The sequence below is a fragment of the Syngnathus scovelli genome, chromosome 14 (assembly GCF_024217435.2).
Source record: "Syngnathus scovelli strain Florida chromosome 14, RoL_Ssco_1.2, whole genome shotgun sequence".
NCBI classification, from domain to species: domain Eukaryota; kingdom Metazoa; phylum Chordata; class Actinopteri; order Syngnathiformes; family Syngnathidae; genus Syngnathus; species Syngnathus scovelli.
The window spans coordinates 10,756,138-10,768,442 of record NC_090860.1 but is presented as its reverse complement, the minus strand read 5'-3'; the positions used below and the strand labels follow the sequence as shown (position 1 = coordinate 10,768,442).

The window sequence follows — 12,305 nt, the reverse complement described above, 5'->3', positions numbered from 1 at the left end:
GGAAATGTTTAGTATTGGATGTGTTTCTTATGTAGTTCTGCAAAAGCTTAATTTGATCCAATGTCAAATCATTTCTTGTTTATAGCTTTTGTATGCTCACCTGCTTGGACATGGACCTGCTTTAAAAAGTTGACAACTGATAATTACTGATCACATCTGATTTAAACTGGATTTGAGATGATTTAATTCAATTCCAGATATTCACAAAATGGATCAGTGCTGGATTGCATTGGTTTGTCATTGCGTCTTATGCTGCACATCTCTGTGATAAAACAATAGAATCCGGATCAGAATTGGATTAAACTTGGGTTGACAGTACAAGTGCTGATATGCATGCCCATATCACATTTGTTTTAACTGGGATTAAAAAAAAAAAAAAGTTAATCATGCTGTCACATGCACAAACTAGAACTACAAGTTCTGATATGCATGCCCACATCACATTGGTTTTAACTGACATAAAAAAAAAGTTAATCATGCTGTCACATGCATAAACTGGATAAAATTGAAATGCTGCCTATTGTTCAATGTGGATTACTTTTTAATTGAATTTTAACCCAGCAGACACCCACAGACAATTTTCTATCATATCTGAGTTATGTTCGTGTTGGGATTTCCCCAAAAAAACCAAAACTGATCAAATTACATCATATACTTTAGGAATATGTCTTCACTAGTCTAAACACCTGTGAAAGTTGAATCAAGAAAAGTGACTGGCAACCGAGCGTGACGCTCAGAGGAGTTCCTCTCCCCACTTTGCAGTGCAGTTAATGACATAGCGGCCACAGTGCAGCCTGCCTCCCGCCCACAGACAAGCTGCGTCTGAATGTTGCCTGTTGCTTGTGTCACGTCCATTGACGAGTGTGCGTGCGTGCGTGCGTGTGCGTGTGTGTGCGCAGCATGCTGCTAAGAGTACCGGTGTGGCGAGCACAGTGATCAGATGCTCCCAACGAGGAGGACGCAGATGGACAGCTTAGTGCAGCCTCTCGTCGCCCAGTACCTCGCCATGGGCTGTCAATCAAAAGACAACAACAAAAGTGAAAGTATTACCGCGGACGACAAAGGGAAAGACGATGCGTAAGTGTCACACGAAGATTTGAGTCTTTTCATTGAATTCTTTTTCAAATTCTTTCCGTTACTAATTCTGTATATTTACTTTTTCATGTGTGTATGCATATTTTGTCTATACGTAGGCTCTTAAAGCAAAAATAAAAGCATAAGATTTAAGAAATGTTGCTTTTTCATCTTAGTTAAAAAAAAAAGATTAGTATTTGCCGGTCAGCCATCAAGCTAAAGTGGATGTCCGTAATTAAGTGGTATTTCCCACAGTTGGAGGAAGGAAATGAGAACAATGCACACTATCTCACGGGAGTTCCTTTAAACAAAAGCCATCTTTTGTACTTTGCATTTTGTGCAATGGATGTTGCGGCAAAAAATACTCACACTTTGTATTTAAGGGGAACTACTGCATGCATAGAAGCAGAATATATTATATTTTTATATTCAGAAGAAATATCTGACGCGATCTTGTGTGTGATTATTTCCAAAAAGGAGAGGGACCCCAGGATCCGGCCCCAGGTCGAGAGTTTCCCCTCCAGGACGTCCTAAAAAATTCCACAAGCCAGGTCAGGTCCAGACCCCCATGGGGAAACCCACAGTGTCAATAGGCCATCTCGCCAAAGGAGCCAGCTGGGAGGAGCTGATCCAGGCTTGTTTGCAGGCCTTTGGTAAGCCTTCCTTGACATGTTTTTAATGTTGAAGCGGTTTCAAAAGTCTAAACACCCCTGTTGCTGACTCGCATTCAACATGAATATGATCAGTCCATTTTCAACACAGTAAAATCCAAGAGGGTGTGCACACTTATGCAACTACATTTTCTGTTTTTATTTTGACTTTCCCTTGCAATTTCAATTAGATATTTATTTGGATGACTTGTTGTTGAAGTAGGTTTGTGATTTGGCTCGCAGTCATCTTACTACAATCTGCAGATTGATTCCGGTATGATTTTATGTTGCAGATGTTGATATGTTTTTGCCTTATCCAGGCAGGGAAGGTGTTTACGAGCGCACCGCAGGTTGGTTGAGTAGGTTGGATCAATCAAGACAATATAATTGGCTTCATTAAGTTGTCAGGAGAGCTTTCTGAGTTTTGGTGATTATATCTCTGGAAAGAGAAGCTTTCAAAGTGCCGTTGCCCTGGTTACGCAAATGGAGCAATGGGGGAGGCGTTACAATGGGCCGCACATAAAAGGGCATCCCATAAAGAGCGGTCGTCAGCAGCGAGCTACAACCAGGTGGAAGTTTGTATTGCCACATAAAATATCAGCATGAAAATGACCAAAAATTTAAAAATGGAAATAGAACTTTAGGGAGCGTCAACATTTGTTGTATTGCTCGTGAGTGTGTAGTTTTAGGAATATCTGTGGATGAAAAATTATTTAAAAAAAAAAAAAAAGGTCGGCGAGTTTCATCTGCTCTTCCGATATAAGCGTGCTGGCAAGTGTTATTTGAAAAGTGACCCTATGGTACCTTCAGGCTCTGCTGAGCCTAAAGGTCAACACTTCACGTAGCGTCGTTCGCATGGTGACCGGCTTTTGAAGAACACTCCGCTGTGAGACGTCGATCAATATCCACTGACATCATCGCTTACTTTGTGCTTTGAGTGGTTTCATTTTAACCATAAGCATCCACTTGGATTATTTCAAACAATTGAAAAAAAAAGCTTACATCATGTTCTATTTTCAAACATGGACCACCTCCCTTCAAGTCTAAATGTTAATCAGATTTCAAAGGAAAACCATAAAAGGATCATCATTCCATTTGATAATATCTCAAAAGAAGGAAAAAGCCACACGCAGATTTGGAGTTTGCTGATGAGCATCTAAGATAACCTTAAAAGTGCATTTCCACCACCGTGGGCGTTTTTCCTAATTTTCCAAGCGTCGTGAGATAACCCAAAAGGGATTTACTCCCAACAAACAACCCTTTAGTGGTTGTCAAAACAAGCATGGGGTCATTGTTTACCTTCCGTGGAATCATCCCTTTCCTGTTGTCCATTTATGGATCTCACTTTGATGCTTGTGGTGGCTATAAAAGTAGTAAATAAATGAAATGGAAGCTTCGAGTGAAAATTCAGGTAATGGCGGAGTGGCACCAACGGAAATACTGCCCAAGCAGGATATGAGAGAGCAGCCGGGAGAGGCTGGTTGCTTACAGATAACACAGATTGGAAAATGTGTTGCCATGGAAGTGCCAAGTATATCCAAGGTGATAAAAGTGTGTCTTAAATTCTCCTGAGGAGATGGAACGCTTGAAACGTTGGGCTTATTGTGATGCTTTTTTTTTGTCATCTCGTCGAGTGTCTTTTCTCTGTGTTCACCGCAACGGCGGTTTTTCTCAGAAGATAAATGGTCAGGAAAAGGTTTGCACGCTCTGAAATTGGAACGTGGCACAGCATGGTGTTGTGTGGTTTTGGTGGATTTTTTTTTTTTTTTTTACTTTGTCTGTGTCTGTCATGACAATAGAGGAAGTGCTTGAGTGTAAATTGGTGGAAAAGAGGAACATAAAATGTAAGCCTACATACGTAGTTCCAAAGGTCAATGGCCTCTATGACATCATTTATTAGAGTGTCTCCATCAGTGGTTTAAACCCCCGCCTGGGAAAAAGGGATGGCAAAAATTTGCATACACAACATCATCCAAATCCTCCAGTTACAACACCCGAGTATTGTGTGATTCCTAATTTAATTTAATTTAATTTAATTTAATTTAATAGTATATTTTATTTATTTATTTATTTATTTATTTATTTATTTATTTATTTATTTATTTGTCAATCACTAAAATGAATTTGATCAATTTCAAATCAAACCATAGTTTTATTTTCATAAATCCTCCTCCTACCAGCTGTTATCAAACGGAGCGAATTTTTTTTACACAAAATTTGAAACGCTTGCTGATTTTACATGGCGATGATTACTGACTATTGCTGCACGCCGCATTTGTACACCTTTTAATCCAGTTGTGATGAATCACACAGATTCTGCCTTTGTGAAACAAGGACGATCATGAGTCACTGATGATTTTTTTTTTTTTCCCCTGCGGGTATAACTTGACATTTTGCATCAAACAATATATCCACATTTCCACACTCAGGTTTATCTATTTTTTTTTTATTTCCCTCCAGATTCAGATGGTTACACAAGTGAGCGCAGCCACTTGTTGAACATCACACTGACCATGCATCGCCTTCTCATCTCCTCCAGCGACCTCCTGGAAAAACTCACCGATCTATATCCTTCCGCAACGTCACAGATACATTCCGAATCGTACGCCATATTTAATTGTCAAGAGCGACTGCCAATCACATGGCTTGGGATAATAACGCCGGTGAAGGGCTTTGGGTCTCGGCCTCCATTCAGGAACCGTCACAAATCCTCTCCGAGGAGCGTGTCGCGGTTTCAGGTGTTAATTACCTCTGTTTCTTTGAGGGCCGTGTACACGCAACTCCTCCTCTTCAACTATATATAAACAGCTTAAAGAGGAACCCGCTCGCACAAACCACGTCAGCGAGCACAATAACAAATGTCCCTCTGCTATTTTTAACCCTCTCATTGAGAACCCAAAGGCCCCAGAAGAATCCATCAGATAGATTGAGAGTGTGTTATGATCAGGGAGGAGACGCGGGGGCCATTAACAGGCTTCCTCATCACAGTCCGGCCTTGGGATTGCGTAGGCGCATCTTCTGTTCCCATGACGCCATTAGCCTTTTTATGCTCATCACTTGAAGATGATTCCTGCCAAATGTCAGTCCGTTTATTTAGGAGGGCTGGGAGTCACATCACACTTTGTCTTGATCTTCTTTTTGTGTGGCCGCTTCACGATCATCGTATGTTGTTCGGCATCCTTAACCAGAAGCTTTACGTTTAAAAGTGCCGTGGAGAACGAGCAGCCGGCAGAGTGCCAGAGAATTTGCTACTTCGTCAGGTTTGTTCATTTATTGGACACTGATATTAAAGGTGTGACGACTAATCGATTAATCGGCAACTAATCGATTACCAGATTAATCAATGGTTATCTTTGATAATCGATTAATATTTTGTTGCTCAATATTTCTCAATAATAAATAGTATCTAATTTCTGTAGTCATCGATGAAAGCAGACTGATTGGGTTGAATCAAAATAACAAAATGTGCTTTTACTTTGGAAAACGATGATAAAATTTTTTGACCGTTTCTACCATAATCAAAACTGATTATCGTTAATTTCAATGTCACATTGAATTGACACATTTTTAAAAAATAGCTTGAAAATTAAAACGATTTTGTAGATCCGATTCCTAGATTAATCGACAAATTAATCGATTGCCAAAATAATCGTTAATTGCAACGCTAATTGATTGAACACTTTGCTATGTTGAGCCACCGTCACACACATTGTCCTCTCTAACCTCCAGGCATTGGATTCAGGAATTCTGGATGATGTTCCGATTGCACCACAGCTTGTCAGACAGCTTGGACCAGCTCCGAGATCTAATCAGGGAGCAGGGACAGGAGCATCTCTGCTCTCTTCTCGAGACCAAATGGATGTAAGCGTGCGACCAGCTGTCAACTGAGAGGCTTGAACACGACAGTCAGGGAAAAAAAAAAATGAATCGAGTCACGATTTGTTGCCATCGTGTATTCTAGAAACGAGCGAGACTGGTCGTGGAAGGCCAGCCAGAAGATTAAAGCCAACAGCAGTAAAAAGAGGAAGGTATCTCTTCTCTTCGACCACCTGGAGCCCATTGAACTGGCCGAGCATCTCACCTTCCTGGAGTTTAAATCATTTTGCAGGATTTCCGTAAGTGCACGCTCATAAGAGCATAAATGAGGGGGGGGGTTTGCAAGCAAGGTGCAGATTTCCTTCCAAAGGAAACGTCAAGCTGCTTGCTCTCACCTCTTTACTCTCTACTCTCACCGCCAGTTTATAGACTACCAGAATTACATCCGCAACTGTTGCATGAAAGACATCCCAGGGATGGAACGTTCCATTGCTCTGTGCAACGGGGTCTCCCAGTGGGTTCAACTAATGGTGCTGAGCAGGCCGACGGCTCAACTTCGAGCCGAAGTTTTCACCAAGTTCATCCACGTGGCCAAGGTAGAGTTTCAGTCAAATCACTGCGAGTCTGAGCGTTTGAAAATATTTCTCAGTTGTCGGCGGGACTGCTAGCCTGCGCTGGTTCGTACCATTAAATCAGCAGCCTGCAAATTTCACACCATCATTCTCCAGTGACAGCAGGAATTAGAGAGCTGAGATGAGATTTGAAAATGCTTTGAGTCAAAAAAAAAAAGGAGAGAGACGGTGTGAAAAAGCAACAACAATATAAGTGGTTTATGTAACTGCCGTTTTATGTATTACATAACCAGAAGTACTTGAAACTTGTGCCTATCATCGCTTCAAACTACAAACACAATCCCGAGCTTTGTGTTTTGGATCTCGATGGATCGCGCCGTGTCCAGTTGAACGACCTTGTATGTGTCTGTGTGCGTCCGCCAGGGTTTACACCTCATGCACAACTACAACACGCTAATGGCGGTGGTGGGAGGGCTTTGTCACAGCTCCATTTCCAGACTGAAGGACACCGCCTCTCATGTACCCAATGAGGTCATCAAGGTAATGAATAATCACAAAAGCAGAAGAAAACCAAGCGTGGGTTGTATTGAATAAGAACACATTAATTTAATTTAATTTAATTTAATAATAAATGCATGATATACTTGCATTGGCTTATTTCTGGAGTAAACGTGTCCTTCCTGTCCTCCTCAGGTGTTAAACGAAATGACAGATCTGCTCTCGTCGTGCAGGAACTTTGATAACTACAGACAAGCATACAACAAGTGTACAGGTTTTAAAATCCCCATCCTGGGCGTGCACCTCAAAGACCTGATTTCAGTGAACGAGGCCATGCCGAACTATGTGGAAGACAATAAAGTGAACGTGCAGAAGCTGCAGGCGCTCTACAGTCATATCAATGAGCTGATGCAGCTCCAGCAGATCCCACCCAGGCTGGACGCCAACAAAGACTTGGTCCATCTCCTCACGGTATATTTCATAGCCGACACGCTACATACGATCAGCCGATTAATCGTGACTAGCATCGGTGACTAGCAAAGTAATCGTTTGCGGCTATCTCGATTCCAGCATGTGGTTTGTTGGCATGCGTGTGGGTGAGATGAGAGTCTATGATCCATGAGTGTGTGTGTGTGTGTGTGTGTGTGTGGGTGGCAAACCGAGTGTGAATGAGAGGGAATTCAAATTGCTACGTTGTACTTGTGTGTCATCCTCGCAGTGTTTTGCATGAATACAGTACGTCCTTGAAAATTTGCTCTTCTACAATGTGACCAATCCTCTCTCTCTCTCTTTCTCTCTCTCTGTCTCTCAGCTGTCCTTGGACCTTTACTATACCGAAGATGATATCTACGAACTGTCTTACGCCCGGGAGCCCAAGAACTGTAAAGCCCCTGTGAGTCATTTAACACCCACAATCTGAGCTGTGTACATCTATGGTCACATTTGAGAAGCTAATACAGAAAAAAAACTTATTTATCAATGATAATTTCATTTTCCATCAGCCAACCACTCCTTCTAGACCTCCAGTGGTTGTCGACTGGGTATCCGGAGTGACTCCAAAACCGGATCCTCGGACTATTAGCAAACATGTGCAGAGAATGGTGGATGTGAGTCTTTACTATTTTTTTATTTTTTTTTTGTATTGGGGGCATTATTTAATTTACTCTTTATTTCTTCCCCTCCAAGTCGGTGTTTAAGAACTACGATCACGACGAGAACGGCTTCATTTCTCAAGACGACTTTGAGAAAATTGCGGCCAGTTTCCCCTTTTCTTTCTGTGTCATGGACAAAGACAAGTAAGTGCTCGGAAGGTCGCACGCTCGTTTGCAGCTGCAGGGGAGAGCAAAGTGGTATTTGTAGTGAGACGTACGGCAACAGGAAGCATCAAGTAGCTGCACAACTAACCATAAACTCACCACTTTCGAGTGTTTTTTTTTTGCACGCCGAGACTGCACGATGTTCAAAAACCACAAAAAAATCAGGCAGTCCCTGTCAAAAAAAAATATCAGCGTAAATAGTATGTTTTGTTGATAATACAGTTTTTTTTTTTTAAATATGTTTGTGCAGGGAAGGACTCGTCAACAGAGATGAGATCACAGCTTATTTCATGCGGGCCAGTGTCATCTGCTCCAAACTGGGCCTGGGCTTTGTTCATAACTTTCAGGAGACCACTTATATGAAGCCTACCTTTTGCGACAACTGCTCGGGATTAGTAAGTCACAAAAAAAAAAAAAAATCATCTTAACCCATTCAGTGCCATTGACGGTTATAGACGTCAAAGAACTGTAGTGAATGAGTTAAATGTTGGCTTTTTGTATGTTCTTTCTAGCTGTGGGGAGTCATCAAGCAAGGCTACAAATGCAAAGGTAACTTCGGATATTACTCATGCGAGGTCTCTTCAGGGTGGGAACCTCGACATAACGACCATTCGCACAATCTAATTGGAGGAAATAGAAAAGCTCCATCCTCAAATAAAACACAGTTCCTGTTTTGACTTTTTTGCCTTCTCACAGACTGCGGGATGAACTGCCACAAGTTGTGTAAGGACCAGGTGGCCTTTGAGTGCAAGAAGAACATCAAAATGAACAACAACAATATCACCGACAGTACCACGCCTGTTACCACGGGAACCTCGGAGGGTGGGTCAGGGCACCACACTTATCCCGTCATGGTATTAATTATCAGGACTTACGCAAATGGCGACCCGGTGGCAGCGCATAGAATCGCAGATTCATTTACGTTTTGTTTTTATTTTTTTTCCAAGAGTCGAAAAGGTTATCTGCTATGGGTGGGTGGTTTCCCTCTAGCTGTTTTTCTTTTTACTTACAAGCTGCCCACCTGCGACAAGAAATTTGCATTATTCAGCTGCAGGTTAGACATGCAAAAAAATTGAATGTTGCATTTTGACACATCTGAGTCATTTTGTTTTGCATTCATGACCTTCCTCTTAGACCACAATCTTTTCTCTGTGTCTACACAATTAAAATGCTGCCCTACTTTAATCAATCAATTTTTTTGTGTTGACCTCAATATAATAAATGCCGACTATGCATTATTTTGCCACCTCAACATCCAATAATACTAACACGCCCCAACCACTATCTCATTCTTCAGGTTCAGATGAGTTTCCTTTCCAATACCCGCCTGATAACAACAAATGCTGGAGTCCAGATTCTCCAGTCACCTCCCATTTGAGGCAAAACCAGGTCCACAGCGCCACTCAGACCGAGGGTCCGCCGCTGTCCCCCGATGCCACTCGCCCTCATCCCTCTTTTCTGGGCCCGGTGGCATTATCTCCCTCGACAATGTGCCTCAGCCCGCTGCTGCAGAGGAAACAGCGCCATTGCGCCAAATGGGAGAACCGAATTTCTATTGTACAGAAACCCCGAGAGCCAGAAGAAGACAACAAATCCATCACTGAAGCCTTGCAATCAGTGGGTGGCACACTTTTGTTTAATGGTACTTGAACGCACCACGATACTTATAAATCTTTTTTTTTTAAATCAGGAGAACGAGAGGCTCCAAAAAGCCAACGAGACACTACACAGTAAGTTGAAGGACTCCGAGCAGGAAGTGGAAATGTTAAAGACACTGTTGAAGAGGCACGCGCTCCATCCTGTGGAGGAGGAAGAACCCTACTAGACACGTCAAGGACATACGGTATCATCAGACCAGCTTTTTAACATTTAACAGAGTATAATACACACAGTCAGGGTATTGCTGTATTTTGTTTTTAAATCAAACATCACTGCAGAATGAGGTTAATTATAGAAATTAAATCAAATCACTGTAATGCACAGGAAGCTGTTTGCAGAGTGATAGTGTCACCTAGTGCTGGTTGCCTGAATTAATGGGATGAAGGGTTCTCACCAAAGCAACATAACAGTATTAACTGTTCATTTGGGGAATTAATGTGCTTTAAAAAAACAAAATTTGTATTTTTATTCAGTGGCGGTTTAAATGCTGCTGGAACACAGTGCATGCCTGTCTATAAAATGTTATTTTGCTAGTAAACGACAATCCTGCCTGGCGAGGTGAAATGGAGTAGAGGAAAAACTAAGTGCCATAAAAAAAAAAAGGTGTTCAATCAGATTTGGGCAGCAACATGCTTGCGAAATATGTACAGTATCATTTTGTAAAAAATATTGGGTAGGCCTAATAATTGCAGTTCAATTGCCTTTCATTACAGACTAAGTGCATCTTTTTATTGTGTGAAACACTACACAGTTCACATAAAGCGTGAAATGATAAATTGTTTTGTACTTTGGTAGGCCCACCTTCTGTTAGATGTGTTTTTTGCTTATTTGTACGCGCTACTTTTGTTTTTAATTTTTATGGTCAGTGTTGTAAATGGAAATTGTGGTGTTTGTGTTTCTTGAAAGTGCCACGGCGAGGGTGGGGGGGGTTGTTAAGTTACATCTCATTTTTCATGTCAGTATTTGTGAGCTTTCTAGTTAAAAATAAATGCTGTGCATTCTGCGTAAAATGTCCTACTTGTGTTCTTCCATTTCAACAGTAGGGGGCGCTGTATTCTCACAAAATCCCATACCGTCTTCACTCCATCAGTGCTTTTGAAGAAACCTTTTCAATTAATTAAAAAAATATTTTTAAATTAAATATTTTTTTTTTATTAATTAGTAACTTGAGAAAACAAATACAACATCAAGTCCCCAAATAACTTTTTTCTTTAGCAGTGTGATATAGTGAAAGTGTAAATTCCTATCACAGATTTTCATCCCATAATAAGCAACCGAAAGCTCTCATTGAGAGTCATTGTGTGTACATTTCCAGCAATGTCGTGTGCAAAATTGCCTCTGAGGTATAAAGCAGCACCTCGCAAGTCAATAGCGTTTCTGACAGCTCATTTAGTTCAATTTGAATGGGAAAGAAGAAAATAACATTGGCCCGAGTCCAGCAGGCTGCATTCACGCTGATACTGAACAGTTTGTAATTATTATGGCTGGCTGATGGAAAAAGGCTCTTTTATACGCATCTTTAAAAAGGCAGTTACGCCATGCTGAAGATGAGAATTTTGGTGGGCATATTGACAAATAAATCAATTAAAAATCAATATGCAACTCACAATCTAGACAAGCTAATATTATTTAGCGTGAAGGACATGTGCGGGCTAAATGAAATGCTGCATTATAAAACAGCCAAAAAGATTTCAGTGTTTTGACGAACCACCCATCTAGCACCCCAAAGAAAATCTAAACTATTTTTTGTTTTTACAATGCCACCATGATAAAGTATTAAATGATTTTGCACAAGCAATCATTCATCTCCAGACGTTTTTGCTCCTCACTTTTGTCTTGCTATCACGTCTATCTACATGTGCTGCTGCACCACTTTTGTTCATTCCTAACAACCACTATTCACAATCTCATCTAAGTCATTCCCATTATGTTTTATCATTAAGATAAGTTAACTCTATCAAATGAATGTGTTCTTAAGCTAATTAGGCAACATTATCTTTATCCTCCCCCGGCACACAAAACACCATGACGACAAAGTGCCTTGAACACACATTTGAGCACAAAAGAACAACAATGCCTACGGGGAGTTTCAAAAGCTGCTCTAATTCTCTTGATTATGAAAGTGAGTTCATTAGGTTGGTAATGATGGCCGAAGGAGCCGCTTGGGCACCTCGGTGGGAGCTTGTAGTGATAATCAAAAGGAGAAGGACTTGAAATAGCCAGTATTGCATGAAGACATGATTTCATTAACCTTAAGAGGTTGTCCGCCAAGAGAAACATAACTGCTGTCTCATATCTCATTTAAATTTCATTATGGGATGTGATGCACGCGCTAGAGGAGGAAAATTAAATAACTATGGATGATAAAATGCGGCACCATACTAAAATTCGAAACATTTAAAGTGTAAAAGTTTCTCATCCCTGCCAAGAAAATGCATAGTGTACAAAGTATCTGGAAAACAGCGAGGATAACAGCAGAGTAAGGTATTAAAAATAAATAAACCCATTTTTTAAAGAAGTGCTCAGCAAAGATGAGCTGCTGCATACAAATGTGTATCGAAACGACACATATCTCGAGTGTATTGTGAAGCAACAGACACAGTCGGGTTGATGGACCAAAGTCAGATGGGACTTGCTCCCTCAAATGAGAATTCTGCAGGAAGGGGGAATAAATTCAAGTCTGAATGTCATTTGCCAAGTTGTGGTGAAATGCACACAAC

The 12,305-nt window shown here is 41.0% G+C and overlaps 1 protein-coding gene across 1 annotated transcript; it reads left to right on the top strand.

The window, feature by feature from the left end:
* The first annotated feature begins 798 nt into the window (after positions 1–798).
* Positions 799–10,123, top strand: LOC125980412 (RAS guanyl-releasing protein 1). The gene is made up of 17 exons (XM_049739454.2): positions 799–1,077; positions 1,552–1,727; positions 4,185–4,290; positions 4,922–4,984; positions 5,454–5,585; positions 5,686–5,839; positions 5,963–6,136; positions 6,536–6,652; positions 6,806–7,081; positions 7,422–7,502; positions 7,612–7,716; positions 7,796–7,905; positions 8,177–8,321; positions 8,439–8,475; positions 8,623–8,748; positions 9,224–9,543; positions 9,617–10,123. Exons 1-17 carry the CDS (start codon positions 941–943, stop codon positions 9,749–9,751), a joined length of 2,394 nt encoding a protein of 797 aa, XP_049595411.1. The 5' UTR covers positions 799–940; the 3' UTR covers positions 9,752–10,123.
* The last annotated feature ends 2,182 nt before the right edge of the window (positions 10,124–12,305 follow it).

What these genes read in the sequence shown, in the direction of transcription:
- LOC125980412 (XM_049739454.2), top strand. Translation starts at nt 941, where the DNA reads ATGCTCCCAACGAGGAGGACGCAGATGGACAGCTTAGTGCAGCCTCTC. An exon ending in AATCATTTTGCAGGATTTCC is followed by an intron (nt 5,840 to 5,962) that starts GTAAGTGCACGC and finishes TCTCACCGCCAG; the next exon opens with TTTATAGACTACCAGAATTA. An exon ending in TACCACGGGAACCTCGGAGG is followed by an intron (nt 8,749 to 9,223) that starts GTGGGTCAGGGC and finishes CTCATTCTTCAG; the next exon opens with GTTCAGATGAGTTTCCTTTC.